Source organism: Notolabrus celidotus, chromosome 10 (genome assembly GCF_009762535.1).
Source record: "Notolabrus celidotus isolate fNotCel1 chromosome 10, fNotCel1.pri, whole genome shotgun sequence".
Lineage (NCBI taxonomy): Eukaryota > Metazoa > Chordata > Actinopteri > Labriformes > Labridae > Notolabrus > Notolabrus celidotus.
In genome coordinates this window covers 32,633,565-32,653,410 of record NC_048281.1, presented here as the reverse complement: position 1 = coordinate 32,653,410, position 19,846 = coordinate 32,633,565, and the positions used below count along the sequence as shown (strand labels likewise).

General features: G+C 39.5%; 2 protein-coding genes across 5 annotated transcripts in view; both read right to left on the bottom strand.

The window, feature by feature from the left end:
* tbx15 (T-box transcription factor 15) overlaps positions 1–15,103 on the bottom strand; it is a 57,251-nt gene extending 42,148 nt beyond the window's left edge. Inside the window, exons 1-2 of one of the 2 annotated variants that reach the window (XM_034693170.1) lie at positions 13,875–15,103; positions 13,648–13,779 (exon numbers count right to left, since the gene is read on the bottom strand). Coding sequence is in view for 1 of the 2 variants with exons in the window: in XM_034693169.1 (XP_034549060.1) it covers positions 6,290–6,482 (193 nt within the window). In the remaining variant the exon portion in view is untranslated. Of the gene's footprint in view, positions 1–6,289; positions 6,529–9,409; positions 9,463–13,647; positions 13,780–13,874 lie in introns of those variants that run through there. The other variant, XM_034693169.1, reaches the window with a different exon arrangement.
* A 363-nt stretch (positions 15,104–15,466) lies between these two features.
* wars2 (tryptophanyl tRNA synthetase 2, mitochondrial) overlaps positions 15,467–19,846 on the bottom strand; it is a 102,091-nt gene continuing 97,711 nt past the window's right edge. For all 3 annotated transcript variants that reach the window (XM_034693529.1, XM_034693530.1, XM_034693531.1), the window contains one exon: positions 15,467–16,322. In XM_034693529.1, the coding sequence (XP_034549420.1) occupies positions 15,874–16,322 (449 nt within the window). In that variant the 3' untranslated portion in view covers positions 15,467–15,873. The remainder of the gene's footprint in view (positions 16,323–19,846) is intronic.

Genomic DNA, 19,846 nt, shown 5'->3' with positions numbered 1-19,846 from the left:
CACACACACTCACACACACACACAGATTCAGCTCTGCATAAAAACACTCACTGCTAACTCTGCTGGTGTTCAAAGAAGAGAGCAGACTATAGACGAGTGTAGACCTGACCTGCTGTGATTTCATCTTCAGATTAAGACAACAGGCACAAAGCGTTAAACCTGAGTGTCTGATGCAGGGAGAGGATTGTTTGGGTGAATATATAAAATCACATATATGTTGCATGAAGGCGGTAGTCTATGTCGTGTATTTATTAAACTAATGTTGCAGCTGACTTAAGCAATCTCTTCAAATCTGCAGCCTCCTCTCTCTCATGACGTGGAGGAATATCCAGCCTCAGAGTTATTTGGCGATACATTGATTTAAAGTGCAGCTTACAGGTTGCATTTTTTGCAACATTAATTCATTACATTATCTGAAAATAGCTGCTGAGAAAGTTTTAAATTGGTTTTATATTTTTTTTGCAAGACGTGTGTGCACATTTAAAATGATTAATATTAAAGTTTATTAATTTTAAGCCTCCCTAATGCTTCATTTACAGCATCACACATTTTCTGTTATCCATGCTGCAAACTTTTTTTTCACACTCCTATTTAATGCAATACTTTTCATAACACGTTGCTTATTCCAGCACAAACTAACCCGCTCTTTGATTCCACTTTAAAAAAGAAGACATTAAATGGCACTAAATCATATATAATTTTAAATTTAAAATAGTCTGATTCATTTAATTTTGACAGAACTTTTGCTGTTTTTCTGTGTTTTATTCTGCTTCTTTGTTTGTTGCACTGAACCAAAAATACCTTGTAAGCGTAAACCTTCCTGATCATACCTCAAGTTTGGACTTTTATTTTAATCCCTGAGATGCACAAATATTCTGATGTGTTGAATAATCATCCTTTCTGTGTTTAACACGTTCCTGGTCATGCTTTCTCTCTGAATATTGCACTGAGCCCGCTGACTTCCATGAAGTCCCAATACTTTATATTGGATGAAGAATCTCACATTCAGTAGTTCTGGTGATTTTAGACTTTAATCAGAACAAACAGGTTTAATTTATCCAGGACATATCTGAGTATCTGAGTATTTAAGTCTTGTTTTGTTTTTAATTTTTGGTCTTAGTCTCTTAATTTGAATAATATTTATTTTATTTTACATTGTTGTGCATATTTAAGAAGCTTTTATTTTCATCCAGTGTTTTTAAAATCCACTTGCTGCCAGTCTTGTGTGTTTTGTTTTTGTTTTCGCTGAAATGCATGAATCTTTTTGCAATATTTCCCCTCTGAGACAATTAAGATTATCTAATCTGATATAATCTTATTTATTTGTCTCCTACTTTAATTCCCTTTCATTTCTAATCTTCTATCATTTAAAGGCCTAACATTAGCGGCAACGCCTCCACAAAGTGACACATCTAAAGTACTGTCATCACTCTGAAGGGTTTGGTTGTGATTTTTTCAATGTGACACAAAAACCTTCAAACTTCATAAAAATCAGAGACTTGTCTTGTCGTCCAAACTGAGATCTGCGTGACTATTTTTAACAAACAGCCTGAAAAGCCTCACTGAGCCGCCCAGTATCTGCAGCAGGCATCTAATCCTGGAATTTGGTGCGTAAACCGCGGCTTTCAGAGGAAACACACACATTCCAGAGAGCTAACAGCTCCACTCTAGACCATGATATCTGCAGGAACTCCTGCACGGCCTCCGAGACGCAGAGGAGGGCAAACAGGAGCACGACAACTCTGACTGGATGATCAGACTGAAGGAGCAGTCTGCACTAACCAGTCACACACAAACACACACTGCAAGGTCTAAACCAAGAGCCTTGCACACCAGGTGTAGCTTCTAACTGCATCTGTTCTTTGAAAATATTCATGTGAAGAGTCAAACTTCAGGCCTGAGGATAACAGCTTCATCACTTTAAACACCAAGAAGAAAATAAACTGAGGACCTAAAAGTGAATTATCTCACAGCATGAAGTCTAAGTGACATTTTTCTTTCTCTCCCTGAACTCAAGCTTCAGTTTCGTTTTAGTTTTAAAGCTAAAAGAATAAAAAGTGACATTTAGTGATGAACAAAAACTCGTCCACTCAGCAGAACGCTGCTCTGACATCTGCTGTGGTTAGCTCCTCTTTTCTCTCTCTCTCTCTCTCTCTCTCTCTCTCTCTCGCTCCTTTTCTATCTCACACACACTTACACACATACACACACTTACACACACACACTTAGGGCCTGTATCTTGTGGTTGAAGGCTCCCAATCAGCTCATGCCTGGCTCATTAAAACGAGGCTAACATCCAAAGCAGGCCACTAATTGATCTGAATTCAATGAAGGCAGTGCTGTACATCACATTACCCTCTGTGTCAGGGTTCACATGCAGTCACACACACTCTTTCTCTCTCTCTCTCACACACACACACACACACACACACACAGCAAAGAAAGCATAAGAGGGGCTTAACTCTGCCTGAACTTCCACCAAAAATATTACAGATTCACAGATTTAAACTGGAGCTATAAATAAGGAAGAGTGAATGTTTATTTCTGTGACTTGCACACCTGTGGAGGTGACTGTTTTTAATTAACATTTCATCACTTCCCTTTGACGTCAGACTCTCTTAGAGGAGATCCTTTCTGAAACCAGAAGCAGCAGCTCATCAGAGGAACAATAATATCATCAGACTGACGTGTGATTGAGGGATTGTTTTTAAAGCGGTAGCAGGAAGAAATTTTGCACCATATTTATATATTTTTAAAACACCCAAACAAAGTAAATTCACTTCTTAAATCTAGTTTTCAATCAAGAGCGGGCAGACATCTTTGAAACCTACAGATTTTTATTTCACACAAACTAAATAATTGAGACTGAATTTATTTTTAAACTTTCAAAAAATATCACATATTGTGTGAGGTTTTTCAAAGCATCTTAAATTTGTTTTAATGTAGAAGCAGGTCCATGAAGTTTAGAGTGCTGCAGGTCAAACTGTCCTCCTTTATGTGTATATTTAATAAACATGCTTTTTAAATTCTTCAAAGGAGATATTGAACATTTTAGAAGTTTAAAAGCAAGAAAGATAATTCATACTCTATTAGCAACTTCAAGCCTTTACTACCACCATCTTATTTGTATGAAAATAATTAATTATCAAGGTTTTTTCCAGGCTCATAATGAAGCAGAGGTTGTGCCTCCTTTACTGTGTGCACCATGTTCAATTTGCTTAAGCAAACATTTTTTAAAAGCACCAGATTTTAGGAAAGATGATAATTGTGGAGTTGAAGAAACAACAATTCTTTCAATGCTGGTTTAATTAAAAGAATAATTAATGTGCTCTGTTCAAAATTAAATTAAATACAACATATAAGTTAGTGTGTTATTTTACACGTTTTTAAAAGAAAAGTTGTAAATTTAATTTTTTTTTTGGAGGCCTCTGAGCGTCAAACTCTATTTTTATGAGTCAATCTGTCATGAAACTGTTTTTAGTTAAGGGGAAATTGAATTTATCACCTTTTACTTTTAGGATTTTAGGGGCCATCATTCACATGTGAGTGTGATGATGCTCAACACAAAGAGAGAAGTTTACTTCTTCACAATATGAAGTTTCTGCATTTAATAAAGTTGCAGTAGATTGTTTCTGTAGTCGGCTGCAACCTGTCAATCATAAAATCACCAAGTAGCCAAATCCACCCAGTGTGAACACCTGCTCTGTCTCTGATCAGTGAAAACTTAAATCACACTCCTCTGTTATCAGCCTGTAGAAATCAAACTATGCAGGAAGCACTGAGGAGAAATACCTGCTCTGTGTTATCGTGTTGTAAAAAGCAGCGCTGGATATTTTGCAGTCAACTGAAAACTGAATCCCAAAAACCCTGGGAGATCTCTGGAGTTTGTAGTGGATGCATTCTGTGCGTAATATTTGTGCGTAAAAGCGTCAGCTCGTAAATCACTGATTTTGGCTGAGTGGTATTAAAAATGAAGTTTCACTAGGTGTAGTTCATCTTGTTAATTATTGCATTAAAGGGCTCAATGTCATGGATGTGGTTGTTGCACTTTTGTGAGGTCTAACTAGCTGAACCGTTCCGCTCTTACAGGCAGACCGTTAAATGTGAGCCTGGTTCAGATCCTGCCTCCCTCAGTCCGGCCCTGTTCTCTCAGGCTAATAAACGTGTTATACGACCAACCGGCTCCCAGCCTGGCCTGCAGCTGAGTCGAAATAAAATCACTCCGTTAAGGATTCCTTCAGACCACAGAATCTGACCACAGAGACTCGCTGTTCTCGGTCAACGCCGCCCGACGCGTCAAAGCGAAGGTTTTGGGACCCGAGCAGGACCAGCTGAACCTGCCAGGAACCCGCTTGCTAATGAGCGGCACCAGAGGGGGCGAGGGACCGGGAACTGTGTAATTCATTCTGCCACAAATCCTAAAACTCCCCAGGACAAAACCTCAGGGGAAGAGGAACAGAAAGACTTTTCTGCCCCACGGAACCAGAGGTGACTGGAAAACGACTGCAGGCTGTTTAATGATGTCTGGAGCGATCTGTGCCATTTCAAAACATAACGAGCTGCTCGCATCAGGGTCGCTCTGTAAGCAATGCTAGCTGCAGAGACAGGCCTGCTTTTATATTAAATAAATAAATAAATAACAGTTTTCCAATAAGACTTCATCCAGCAAAATATGAATCTTCAAATCATCCTTAAACTGATTCAATTTTTCTATAATCACGACTAGAGCTCCCAGAGCAGAGACTCCCTGTGCGTAAAGACGCTGCGCCCCGGAGGTCAGCCTGCAGCCGGCCTGAGCCTGCCTGAGCAGAGCTTGAGTCAATGTTCCCATCTTCAAATATTACAATAATCTATGATTTACAAACAAGATGATGAGATATATTTGTGTAAAGTCAAATTCAATTTACAATAAATACCAGGAGGCCTCGTTTGGATCTTTGCATGCACGAAAACCATTTCAGCCAAATAAGCACTAAGACTAAAATACGCACACATTGCTGTGATCACGATTTGAACTGACTGACCTGGAACTCTCAGCTTCATGACTCAAACAAACCCGCAGCTCTCTATTTATCTCAGCTCGGAGTGAAGCATTAAGTCACGTCAGTTAAATTCTCTCTGAGTGATCAGATTATCTCTAATTCTCTTCATTTAAAGTTGAAATTTAAAACACCACCAGTGAGAGAAACTTTACACTTACAATTAAAAAAAATTAAGAAACACAATATTTAATTTTTACACTCGAGTTTGTGCAAATTAAGATGAATTTAAAATAATACTTAAACTTTAAATAATTGGATCTAAGTTTCTAGGCCTATTTGTTGTTCCAAAAATAAAAACATGCAAATTAATTTATGAACAGTTTTCTTGTTTTTTACACTCAGTATTTATTCTCATTCTTAATTACATTTATCTTTATTTTACTCTTTTTTTTAAACAAAGATTGTGTTTTATACACATGTCTGCATTTCCTCTAACTCATGTTAAAATCCAGCCTTTTAAAATATGTCTGCAGGGTTGGTTGATTTATTTTAGTGGACTTTAAAAACATGCAGGAATTATCAAGTGTGTCACTAATCCTCAAATTATTCTCTGCGCTTTCTAGAACCTGGACATATGAGAGCTGTGCGTATGGAGCGCCTTGGACTCTTTCAATGCAAACTTAACTACAATTTCCAAACCATGCAGGGCCCGAGCCGCCTCTCAGCTGCGTCAGAATAAGTTTCAAGATGTGCGAAATAAAAAATGCATGCATTACTTTGGGTCATTTTGTCTTGTATCAAGCAGAAGCCTCCAGCAGGCCTGCAGCTAAATTAGAAATATTGAGCGTAAAAAGAGAGACAACTTTAGTTTTCTGTCTCATGTTTTCTTTTGGAAGCTTTTTAATATTCCAGCAGCTCCCTCTGTGATCAGTTTAAACTCTTCTTATAAATGTGTGAAAGTTTGATTTGTGAAGTAGCTCAGAAGAAGTAATTTGAGGATTTTCTACATTCATTATTTGATGAAACCCCTGACACTACTTTACTGACTCTGTAGGCCTGCACGCGCCAGGATTACAGGCTGCATCTGAACCAATAAACATGTTATCCATTGTGTAAGAGGGCTGCAGCAGAGCTGAACCTCTCTCTGGGTCTACAGAGAAAACCCCTCCACGCTCACACCGAGGCCGTGGGTCCTATACAGCTACACGCTCATTGAACCTGAAGCCTGAAGTCTGACTCTGCTGGCTCTGTGATATCACGCAGCTCCGACATTCAAACGGTGTGGTGCATGCTGTCTGCGCACTGACCCGGGTCCGGGTCCATATCCAGACAGTGCGCCGGGTCCTCTCCGTCCGCGGCGAGGCTCTCCATGGACAACTCCAGCTCCTTCTCCTCCCAACCCCGCAGCTTCCTCTTCTTGTTGGAGCCGATCAGGGCTTCCACGGAAAAAGCGTGGGCTCTCGAGCTCAGAGCTGCGGCAGATCGCCTCCTCTCACTCATTTCTCTCAAATCCACCCGATGGGGGGAGGACGCGGCCAAAAACCCTCTCCGTGCGTCCAACGCGGTGATCGAGACAGAAAAAAGCACACGTCAGTGTTTACAGCGGGAGGCAGAACTCACCAAGTGTCCAAAGTAATCCCAACTGTGACTAGAAACCCCGCGTCAAACTGTGGAGGAGGGGGGAACGTGCCATCCTGGCTGCGCGTGAGCTCGAGTCCGGGGAGGTTGAGAGTTTGGATGCGGTGTGCCGCTTTGCGCGTCTCTTCGACCTTCCACTTCCACTCCGCGACTTTCTGTTCCTCTTTCTGTCCCCCTGACTCCGCGCTGATTGATACTCACTTCTGGAGGAGTTTTTTTTTCCCTGCGCAGAGGGCGGGGCTTCTGTGATCTGTCAAACTTCAGCAGCCAATGAGAAGTTAGGAAAGAGAGTGAGACAAAGTGCAGCGTCCAATGAGAGCAGAGGAGGGAGACGCGGGTCCTGGGCTGCAGAAGTCTGATGGACTGATTCTAGAATATCAAATGTTTGAAGGGAAATATATTTCAACTTTAGGATTTTATATTTTAATCAAACCATTTAAAGCTTGACGCGCAGATTCACCTGCAAAAAGTCAAAAGCACCCTTAAATAATGAGTTTAATTTAAATTATTTATTCATTCAGCACATTGGTGCACTCATCTCCTCTCTGACAGCCACATCCTGCAGCTTAACTCCACTTCTCTAAACCCTGGTTGATCCATCAGAGTCTGAATTTGACAACCTCGGATAAAAACGCATTGAAGGCCTCGCCTGCGGCCTCCCTCTCCTCATGGCGACCATCTCAAAGTCAAGTTAAGATCTGCTGTCTTCTCACTGCGCGGGCGTCTGTGTGTGTGAGCCGCTGAGTGCATCATTACGCGGGTCTGTAGGAAAAGTCACATTTACAGCTCCATTGTGTTCCTGACAGCTGAGGCGAGGAGCGGAGCTGCACGGGGGGGACTGAGGTCAGGTCGGTTGATCTCAGAGCTGATGGAGACGAGGAAAGAGAACCAGGAGATCAGAGAGAGGGGAACGGTTTCATGCTCGGTGTGTTGAGCGCGTGTTTCAGCGGATCAGCAGGTCAGTAACAGGACATATATAAACATGAACAGCTTTAGGGAGCATGTTTAGAGAAAGATCTTTCAAAAGTGGGAGAACAGAATAAAAACTCAGCTCCGGTTGGCGAGCTGTCATCTGGTTATTCGATTAGTCAGAGCAGGGAAATAGACGCTCCGGTTAAAAAAGAATCGAACAAAGTTATTTAAAGTTTAAGTCTTAATCAACTCTGAATATAATGAAAAATGTTTCAGTTATAAATGATAAATCAACATATTTTTCACATGCAAAAATAAATGATAGTATTTAGCATTGCACCAGGAGAGTAGAAATAAAGAAAGGATCAGGGTAGTTGTGTCATATGATTAAAAACATGGAAATAAAAGAACCATAATGTTAATAATTAAATAAAGGGATTGTAATAATAATACAAATACTGTTAATATGATTCATAATTAATTATTGCTGTTGCTGCTTCTTCTACTACTTTTAATAATAATAATTAAAATAATAATGATAATAATTATAATAGTCCTGTTCCCTTTTTAAAATATTTTTTGGTCAAACTCTGAAGATAATCTGTTCTTAAAACTCGAATGCTGCTTTAAAAAAATGAGACCTATTTTTTAGTTCTTTCTCCTTAGCTGATGTTCAGGAGGACACGTTCAGATCAGAGACAGATTATAGTATCGCGAGAAAATTAGAAGATAACTCATGCATTTCCTCCCCGCAGCCCAACAGAGCCGATGATCCTGCAGCTCTGATCCCCGAGAGGAGAGCGCGGCTGTGCGCACAGAGCAGGCCTGAAGTCCACTTGAGGATCCAGAACACAGAGATAGACTGTCCCACAGGTCAACGCTGGGGTTCATGATAAATACAATAAAAACTAAACTACTGCAAACTCGTTCTTACAAACAAACAACAAACAAACAAACAAAAATTAGAAACAGAGATAGAACTGCAGAATACACTGCTCCTAAAGACAAAGTGAACTCTGAAACTGTGCGTAAAATGAAACATGCTGATATTACAGAATAAATTAAACGTCGTTACGCAGAACATTTACGCAGACACTGTAACGCCAAACACTCCTTAATGTAGCTGAAAGTGTTTGTTTCTGACTCTTACACTAAGACTATTTCATCTGAGCTCAGATATATTTGTAAACTGGGAATCAGACTCCATCGTGCTTCATGAACTACATGAAAGTTACTATGTGACTTGGCACATTCACAAATAACTATTGTCTCCATCTGAATCGCACTGTTCTTCATACTGTGTATGTTTGTTTTTAAATAACCTGGTGCAATTTTTATCGTGCAATAACTTACCTTATCTATTTATCAGATAGAAGTGTACATAGTTTGTATACATCTGTAATAGTTGCCATATCTTATTTTAATTTTACTTAATTTTATTTTATTTTATTCTATTCTATTTTACTTTGTCATTGCTATTATTATTGTTATTATATTTTTTAACTATGTTAGTACATTGTTGTATTCCCTTGTCCCGTGTTGTAAGCTGCTGTAACAAAAGAATTTCCCCCAATGGGGGACCAATAAAGTACATCTTATCTTATCTTATCTTATCTTAACCTGACTTTACCACATTTAAGTTGAATCCTGATAACTTTTGTAAATTGGGTGGGAGTAGATTCTGGCGCGTAAAAAGTGGTAAAGTAAATATGGTTAGGGTGGGTTGATCCCCGTGGAAGGAAACTCGTTAAGCGCGCGCAGTAAAACCTAAAACCAACTGTTAGCTGTTTAAATCCCTCCTCTCAGGAACCCAAACCCTGAAGCACGAAGGTCAAACCTGAACGCTTTCTCTTGTTTAGACTCTATTTGATGAATACCACCTGATGGAATATTTCATGGCGTTGGTTGCATCCAAATATGTCCCCTCACACACTTCCTGAATTCATCTGGATTCATTTTTACATTTAAACTCTTAAAACACGTTATTCCTGCATGTTTGGTTTTCAGTGTTTAACCAAACTGTGGGATTCCCTGCGTCTTTGCGCCAAACAGGAACAGTCATAAACCCCCAATCCTCTCTGTAGAGCGTTTGTTTTCTCACTTCTTCCTGCCAGGGAGGCACGTGCGACGGTGGGTGGAAACGGTCAAACGTGGCGTTAATATTCAATTAGGAAAAGAAAGCGTTTGACCCCGAGTGACCCCCGGGGGATGGAGAACACAGAAAGCAGTACAGCATCAAACTGACAGCAGCTCTCGGCTCGTTTCAGCACCTTCCAAGCCCGGGCCATACACCGAGCCTCCGCGCGCAGGAGTGAGGGCTTTAGATTTAGTGGAGAAGTGGATGAAGTCGACGTGAGGCCTGCGCGCTGATTCTCACTCTCTCCTGAAACCAAACAGAGGCGCAAACATCAGCAGCTTCACGTTGAACTGAGATGACGTTGCAGGTTTTAGATATTCCACTGAACTATAATTTAGTGCCTTTGACTGTAAACAAGAGAATACAGGATACAAATAGTCTGTTTCACGCTTTATCATAAAGAGTAGGAACAAGTGTGTGACTGAAAAAATCTCTTAAAGACGTTTAAAAGATTTTGTGCGTAAAGATCATTTGTGCGTAAAAGCAAGTAGGAACCAGGTCGTTCAGTTCATTACACCTTCTCCTTGAACTATTAAAGCATTTTTTATTAATAAAGACACAATGATTAGCAGTGTATCTAAATAAAGTTGGCATATGAATTAACATTTTTATTTTTGAAAATAACCCAAATAGCACTGATCAAACTTTAGTATGCGTTATTTCGGGGGATTATTAAATAAAGTTCAAAATAACAGTAAAATATAAAATGTATTTAAATGTTTTTGCAATTGCACTTTAACCTGGTACATAATTATATTGTTATTGTTCAGCAGAAAAGTAAATGTTAGTATGAGGAGCTCTGGCCTTGTGTGCGTCTTTTTCCTTCGTCTAAAGTTTAATAGCCTAGAAATGTTTCTCCGCGACACAAATATTCAGGCAGCTTAGCTTTAAGGGTGATAACGATGTGATTAATTATCAATTTAAATACATAATAATTTATGTCAAACAAATAACAGAGAAAGAATGATCAATGCTTTAGAAATTAAACAAGATTTTACCCAGATATATAATCCACACTGAAAGCTCAATTTTCCAAGAGCTCTGGAGTTTTAATAAAACAACTCTGTGGATGCATGTTTTATGATATAGCCTTCTTTATATGGACTAATTTTAGATTTAATTGCTGGTAAAAAAAAAAAAAAACAACAACCCAAAAAACCCCAAAGGGATCATTGCATGTTTTGACTCTGACTTAACTGTGTTGGGAGTGATTGCGTAATAGTGCTCTTTAAATCTGTGAAATGTTCTTTAATTAGGTTTTCATCGTCAATCTGAAGAGTGATGAGAGCGCTCATGAGGCTTCACAGTGCGCAGGTTCAAAGTCTCTTACATCAGAAGAACAGCTCAGACTTCATGTTGATTTTTCAGTTTCTTTCCAGGCTCAAGTTGTTTACATTTAACACCATTTAAATAATAACTCATATTAAATACAGTCTTATTAAAGGTTTTATTAAAGGTCCCTTCAGTGAAAGAGTCTCTCTCTCACTCTGACACAACAACACGCAGCTCCAGTATCACTGCAGGCTGCTGTGTTTATCATAATGCTGCAGGCTGCAGAGCACGTCCACGTGATTTACAGCCTGCTGCGTGTGCGCGCGCATGTGTAGTCTATATATTTATATTTATACACCGTCAGCTGCTCGTGCCAAAAAAAAAAAAAAACGGACCAAGGGAAATAAACCGCGCGAGGACACACTCTGTTCCCAGGTAAACATCAGGATGGAAAAAACACTACATGGTCTGGCTGTGTGAGTGTGTGTGTGTGTGTGTGTGTGTGTGTGTGTGTGTGTAGTCTGAGTCCTTGCAGAAACATTACAGGCCCTGAGAGGTGCATTTTCAATTAGAGAGAGTGTGAAGGCAGAGAGTTAAAGCTGAGAGAGTAAAAACAGCAGGAGGATGAACTGAGCGCGAGTGTATAAAACGAGGGAGAGAGAGAGAAGGGAGAGAAACATAAAGAAAGGGTGGAAAGAATCAGAAAACAAAGAAGAGGAATAAATAAAGGAACACAAGGAAGAGTGGAGGTATGGGCAGGTGAGACAGAAGGAGGTTATATGGAGAGAAGGTAAGCAAGAAAATTAAACTACTGTACATTTAATGTCTCAGATGTTTTATGTGTGTGTGTGTGTGTGTGTGTGTCAAAATGTGATGTAACAATAATTCCATTAAAGCTCTAAAACAAGAATAAAATGTGTTTGCTGTGCTTTATATTGAACTCCACTCTTACAGTGTTTTAAAAGCATTAAAAATTAGCTCAACATTTAAAGGGTTCTTTAAAAAACTTATTATACCTCATTACTTCCTGTTTTTAAAGACATACTGTATATTTGCACACAAGTAAAGGAGAGTTTTCTGCCTTTTGCATGCTAAAAACAGACAATGAAGTTATATCTTATTCATGCAAATATTGAGTCTTAAATGACTGTATGTAAATTATGAATTATGAAGTTGTTGATGAAGTGATATCCTATATTGGAGGTTTGCTGCAAACTCTCATAAGATAAACTCATTTTAAGTAGAATAAAGTTTTTCCATTTTAACACAACTAAATAAATTCATTCATTCAATTCCATATTTCTATTTATTTTTATTATTTAAGTACAGTACTATCTTTTTAATGTAAAAACTACCTCTGCTACTCACCACTGCACTTTTATCATATTATTTTAGCCTGTACATGGTGTCATGCCTATTTGTTGTTCTTTTGTATTTATAGCTGATGTTATTGTTATTATATTTTCATTTCTATTTGTATGTCTAATTCTTGTGCCTTGGACAAAGAGAGCACAGTTTACCTAAGTCAAATTCCTTGTGTGTTCAAGCATACCTCGCCAATAAAGCTGATTCTGATTCTGATTCTAAATTTTAATGTGCTGTAAGTCACCTATGAGGTCAAACTTTACACCAAGTATGAGATCAACTTTGACATCCTTCTTTATCACCTGAGTTAGATTAATAAGGTAAAACAAGTGTGCATGCATGTTTGTTTAAGTGTGCTGCAAAAAGGATGTGTCATGTTTTGGTTCTTTGTTTCTTATAGTGGTTTTTGGTTATTCTTGTCTCTGTTCAGGTGTATTTAGTTTCTGGGGTCTTTTGTTTCATTTGTTGATTTCTCTTGTGTTATATCTTCTCCTTTTTTGTATACTCTCACGTCTGTGTATTCCTTGTCTGTTTTTTTGTCTTGTGTTTCCTGTTGTAGAATCTACCTGTGTGTTAAGTTTGGTTTTACTTCCTGTTTTCCCTCCCTTATAGTTTTAGTCTCTGTGTTTCCTCCCTTCTGAGTAGGTTTATTGTGTGTGTGTGTGTGTGTGTGTGTGTGTGTGTGTGTGTGTGTGTGTGTGTGTGTGTGTGTGTGTGTGTGTGTGTGTGTGTGTGTGTGTGATGCATTATGTTGTGTCATGTAAAGTGGGATTCTGAGATTCCTATGTTCCCAGAGTTTTTGTTTGAAGTTTTAGTTCATTAAATCCTTGTTATTTAAATCTGCACATGGGTCCTCCTCCTCATTTCTCCAGCCGTGACAGTAATAAATGTTATCCCCGTTGATTTATCCAAAAAATACTTTCACTATTTATAAATTTGATAAACAAAACTTTAAAAAAAGAAATGAAAAAGTTTCATCACAGCTTTCTGAAGTGAAATGTGAAGGCTTTAGATTTTCTTTGGTCCAGACGATGTGCAGTGTGTGTGTGTGTCTGCAGTACGATCAGCAATGTGTTGTGTGTGTGCATGTGACTGTGCAATAAAGTAGCTACAGTCAGAATGGAAGGTTTCATATCATGCATTTGTAATATTTAACATTTGTGAGCATGCATTTGTGTTTGATCAGAAATGTGGAGCTGCAAATGTTTAAAAAAAACAACATTTTTTCTGGTCTTTTAAAAGAGACCACAGTGACACTAAACAGCTAAACATCATGTGACCTTCCTCACCACACACACCTCCCATCACCTCACCCATCAGTGCTCAGTTTGAAGTCTTTACCTGAGGATTCTTTTAATTTCTTCTCCTCCGTCCTGAAGAGGCCGAGTGTCGACGGTTCTCCTGCAGCTGAAGGTCATCCACAGACGTTTACTTTGTCTGAGGCTAAATTACATCAACAGCTCCACCACACCACTGAGAGAGAGAGAGTCTGTGTTGTTTACACCGATTAAAAGATGCTGAACTGAACACACAGACTACACTTGGTTATAACTCATGAGTATTCTTACCTTGTTTTGGTTTTGAGATGTCAGATGCCGTGCCTCGCGTTGTCACGTCAAATAACCTTTCCCAAAATATCCAATTGTTCCACCAGAACCCTCTGAAGTCACGTTCCTGCTCTGCAGACAGTAAACAACACCAAGACTCCTCCAGGCTGTTCCTTTGAAAGCATTCATACTCTGTGACTTTAACTGCTCCTGACTTTTATTTATTTTGTCTGTCAAATGTTGCACATTCATAGAAGTTTGGGAGCTTTTGTCTTTGATTGGTACTCTGGTATTTTCACACGTCTCTAATTTCTTCCATTTCTTTGTCTCTGGAGAAACCTCTTTTGATGAACGGCGCTGGAGCGAATCTGTTTTGAAGAAGTGGTCGAAGTTTGATCACACTCTTTAAAAATGTTTCACAGCTTTCAAACACTTTGAGTCTGGTCCGAATCTTATCTGCAGAAATGTGTTTTAATGTTTTTAAGTTGTGTTTTTAATCTTTGTCAGTCCGGATTTAACAAATCGAACCAAGACTGAAAATATCTGATTGTGTTTCAGACTGAACAGAACCATCGATATATGCTACAATGACAGATCTTCATACTCTGACTCTGTTTACACTCGGTTATAAAAGTGTTCTCCAATGATCAGATCACAAATTAGGAGCTGAGACACATCGCTGTTTTCATTTCTGTCTGTGTGCGATCTCTTCTCAGCCTCGACAAGAACGCCCTGCGCACGGTTAATTTGTTCCTCTGTTGTCAGACTAGTGCAACATTTGTTTTGCAAAGCTTAGCTAAAAATGAAAGTTCCAAAACTGCATGCATGCACAGGGTGTTACATTTAGAGACTAGCAAGACACGATCATGTTAGACAAGAGAAGAGGAAGAGAGTGTTTTAACTGCAGGACGTTTTTCCTTTAAGGCCCTTTGAAGCATCCTGACACGTCGGCATTCACACTAGAGCTGGGCGATATTGAAAATGATGTTATCATGATCAAATATTTCATATCAGTCCATGTGGATAATTATCACAATGAATATCACTCCAGACAGTTTGTTAGCTTGTATCTGTATTTAGTTTTCTGATAAGCTTCTTGAATCCTCATTTCTGATGGTGCCAAGTTAGTAAGATGTGTAAGTTTTCTTCTGTGCCCCGCCTACCTCTTATCCTGCAACATGATTGGTTGTTCAATGACGTCTTCTTCTTCTGTCTAATGTAGGGTGGCAACTAGCGTTTAAGGCTCATTAGCGCCCCCCTTTCCAGTGGTTGGGGGGTGTAATTACAGGTTTAAATAAATCAAACTTTTATTGAACATTTGTCGTATTTATATTGAGAAAAATTATATCATGATAATTATCATTATCCAATTATCGCCCAGCCCTAGATCACACTTTAAAAAAACTGTCTGTATGCCGCCCACACAACCTGGTTTGAGTGATCTGATCACAGCTCTACTTGGTAGTCATCAAACTTGTATCTAGGACTGTCCATTCATGACATCATCACCCAAGGTGTCATTTCTAACTGAGTGTAAACAGAGGCACAAATTCAAACTGTATTCCAACAATCAAATTAAACAAGTATGACTTCCTGAATAAAAGTTTGCACCCTGAATGCAACATATTTCTTGTGTTTTTTCAGAAGTTGTCATCATTTTGTGAGCAAGGCAGCTACCTCAAAGACGGCTGTATCCACTGAGGACAAGAAGACTAAATGTTAGAGAGAAACCATAATGATGGATCGTTTAGTATTCAGGGAAACACGTACATTCAACATTTAAAGGCTGATAAATAAAAAGCAACGTATCATAAGACAATGTTTAGACATGATACATCCTCCTCAGTTCAAGAGGGAAGGAGAAACAAAAGGTCGTCAGTGATTCAGTTTTGAGTCTGACTCAAAGATGACTCAGCAGAAAGTCTTCCACGTTGCTTTCTGCATGTCTTGTTGTCATCGTACATTAAAAAGGTAAACAGTTAAGGAGTAAAATTCAAGAGGCAGAGACCCTGGTTCCCTCTCAGCAGAATCCCACCCTCTGCCGGACCTCTCTGAGAACCGGAGCAGCCAGCTCTTTCGCTCTACGCGTCCCCTGATCCAGCACTCCCTCCAGGTGAGCCCGGTCCCCCCTCAGCCTCTCGATCTCCTCCCTGATGGGCGTCAACCTCTGGATCACTGCGTCAGTAACCAGAGTCTTATATCCTGCCGTGTCCAGCCCCTGGGCCTGCAGCACCGCCTCCTCTGTGCTGATCATCGCCATGGCCGCGTGGATCGTCACCAGGTTGGACACCCCCGGACGTGACTCCGGGTCGTACGAGACCTCAGAGGTGAAGTCTGTGATGGCTCGGCGGATCTTGAGGGCGATGTCGTCCGGAGAGTCTGTGATGGTGATGGTCGCCATGTTTTGGGGGTCAGATTTGGACATTTTGGCGGAGGGGTCACGCAGAGATTTGACTTTACGTGTTGAGCCTGCAGGAGATCAGACAGAGGAATCCATCAGTTTCAGGATAAACAATTAAAATGATACTCTTTCAAAATGTTGTACTCCTGGTACTTCAGGCCTCACAGGAAAACTCTCATCTGTTTAAGAAAATTGAAACTCACAACACTGAGGTACGAGCATCGCTGACATATGACAGAGATGAAAGCAATTTCCTTCCGAACAGCTTCAGAGAAAATCAAACATCGACGCAGAGCCCGAGTTTAATCTAGGGCCAGGAAGAGTCCACCAGACTTTACTGCTGTAGTACTCTGTGTGAGCCAGAGTACGGTGATAGATAATGAAAGAGAGAATGATCTTCACAATCTTTCAAAAATGAGCTGAGATGCTCTGTTTGTGAAATCCAGGTCCAATATCCATGATTGAAATAACACTTCAGCCAGCAGCAGATGTTTTTTGCATCACTTCTTTCTAATTCTTTGTGTCTGTTTTTAAAATAAGCGTTGAAGATTGACGTATTGAAATCGTTGCTTCTCTTAAAATGTCGATGGAACACGTCTTACAAACACACGTCTCTGATCTGTCTCGGTGTCATCTTCAGAAAGAGGTCAAATTAGTCACATTAACATCACTGAGTAAATTCAAGATGATGTGGTAACAGAGGCATGTGGTTGTTTTTTCTTGAAAGCCTGAGGTGTATTTAAATATATTTTACAAATGTTGACTGCTTTTTTAATTTATTTATTTATTTATTTATTTATTTAAAGGGACAGTGCATATTAATGAACATTTCAGCGTAGCATCAATATAAATATGCCAGAGTTAGCCATAAGGCTAATTTTCATCCAGACTGTTGTGATTTGTCCGTGTTGTGATGTTTTTGTAGTTTTGTAACCCTGAGGCTGCTAACCTGAACAGGTCTCCCTTTAAAAAGAGATTTGAGATTTCAAGATTCAAGGATTCAAGATTCAAGGTTTTTTACCGTCATACCAATACAAGCTGTCGCATGATATGGGACGAAATTTAAAGCCACAAGAAACACACAATTAAAGGAAGACATTAGTAATAAATATAAAAATATAAATACAGATATAAATATTGTGCATGGACTGATTGAGTTATTTATGTCATAGTGCAATTGAATGTGCAAATGTACAGTGTGCAAGTTTTGAGGTAGTCCATTTTATTGTACTGTTCATGTCACTTCCTGGTTAAATTTAAAAATTCTGTCACATTTAAACATGAGAACAAATCAGAGTTTGTCCAACAAGTGCAGACTTCTTCTGCCCAATAAAGTTAGGTGTACTAGCTCTCATCTTTAAAGTGATGAAACAAAGACGAAGATAAGAGGCGATGAGAGAGAGAGAAACATCGGTGCATGACACAGTATTTACAGACAGGGCGATGCCGTGCATCCCTCAGAAGGAATGCATCAGGGGCGCTCTTTGCCTAGTCGTCTAAGTGCGCACCCATGTACAGAGGCTATAGTCCTTGTCGCAGAGGTCGCAGGTTTGACTCCCGGCCTCTACCATTTTCTGCATGTCTTCCCCTGCTCTCTACGCCCCACATTTCCTGTCTCTCTCCAGCTTTCCTATCCCATAAGGTAAAAATGCCCAAAACATAACTTTAAATAATAATAATAATAATGCATCAAATATTTCAACTTTTCTGCAAATCAACTGATGTTGAAAAACCAAACTTTGAATATTTGTAATCTGAGTCTGAAGCAGTGTTTCTTTGGAGAAGAGTTTAATGTCTGAGTTTTCAGACGCTAAACTTGAACTTTTATTAAAAGTATGATTTGTTTAATTATAATTACATTAATTCTATGAACTCAGATTTGAATGAGCTGCTGGTTCAAGAGGATAAGACCGTCTCTTTGCAGGAACATAAGAAGAGCTACAATCTCATTACAGTGTGTGTGCGTGTGTGTGTGTGTGTGTGTCATCCCCGTGTGAAGCAGACGTATGTCAGTGTGAAGTGATGAGCAGACGGCAGGAGCCTGGATTTCCTCTCCTGTCTGATTTATCAACCCCATCCTCCCTACATCCATCCTGCCAGATCGAACTTCTTCTTCTTCTTCTTCTGCTCGTCCACATCCTCCCCACATCCCCACATCCTCCGTATCACCGCCGAGACGTCTCATTTCTTTCAAATTAAAAAAATCTTTGCTTCGGTTTGGAAGCGATGGTGGTGACTGGCAACTCTGGTTCGCCAAAGACCAAATAATAAGAGTCCACCAGTGTGTGCCAGAGTCTGCTGATCACATCATAAAGACACAAAGACAGAGAGACACAGAGACGAAGACCCCTCCCTGAAGTCATCTCGAGGACATCTCCCCCCGAAGCTATTATCACTCTATTATTCTGATACACGAGGAAGGAGATATTCTTTTAATCAAAGCTGCACTGCACACATGACTGACTCCATCTTCTGCTTTTATGAAGCTGATAATCAGCGAGGATGAAACTGGGAGCATGTTGACCATGTGTGTGTAGAGCTGTGTGTAGAGCTGTGTGTAGAGCTGTGTGTAGAGCTGTGTGTAGAGCTGTGTGTAGAGCTGTGTGTAGAGCTGTGTGAAGAGCTGCGTGTAGAGCTGTGTGTAGAGCTGTGTGTAGAGCTGTGTGTGTGCAGACTAGAGGACAGAGTCAGGATCTCCAGACATCTCCGGTCTTCTTCTCTAACCTCTCATGATTGAAATGAGACGAATGAGTCAAAAACAGAAAGACCTGAGACTTTCATTGAGTTGGTGAAATGTTAATAACAACCAACGTGACTCACTGTTTTTCAAATTTGAAAGACACAACAACATGAACAAACACGACGCATGCTACATGGACGAAGCGGGAAGACAACCATGTCTGTGAAAATGATGTCTGCATCAGACAGCTGGAGAACGCTGAGGAATCATTAGCTGTTTATCAAAATCCACAACTCCCATAATCCCACGCTGCTCTATTACATTTTCTAAATACATCTTTAGTTATTGTTTATTTTAAAGTGTTCATTCAAAACTTAAACACATATCTGCCTCTGCAGGAACTTCATTCAATCCTATTTTAAATGCAATACAACTTTTTTCTTTTGTTAAGTTTTTATTGGTTTCATCACATGCAACCCAATATAAATAATACATTTAATAAAAGATTTACAGTCGATAGACTATACAGCAACATTTCAGGTGAAGTCATTCATTTTGTTTTTAATTAAGTTTGAATTATTTCTGCAGATTCTTGTGTTTTTAAAAAACCTAATTTCTTAAAAACGTCTGATACATGATGATTTATATTGAAATATTTTGCCTGCAGAAGCAGATTTTCCTTTAGCTGATTAAACTGTTTGATCAGCAGGAAAACAGACTAACTAAAATATGCAGGAAACAGTAACTGATATTGTATTTATAAATATATTTACATACTAAATATATTTAGTTCTAAAGGTCTCAGATCAGCAGATGCCAATCTCCTGTCTCCTATCACCAAGTCCATGCACCACATCTTGAGGGACAGACTCTCTGGCACTCTCCCCCTCCACACATCCTCAACTCTGATTC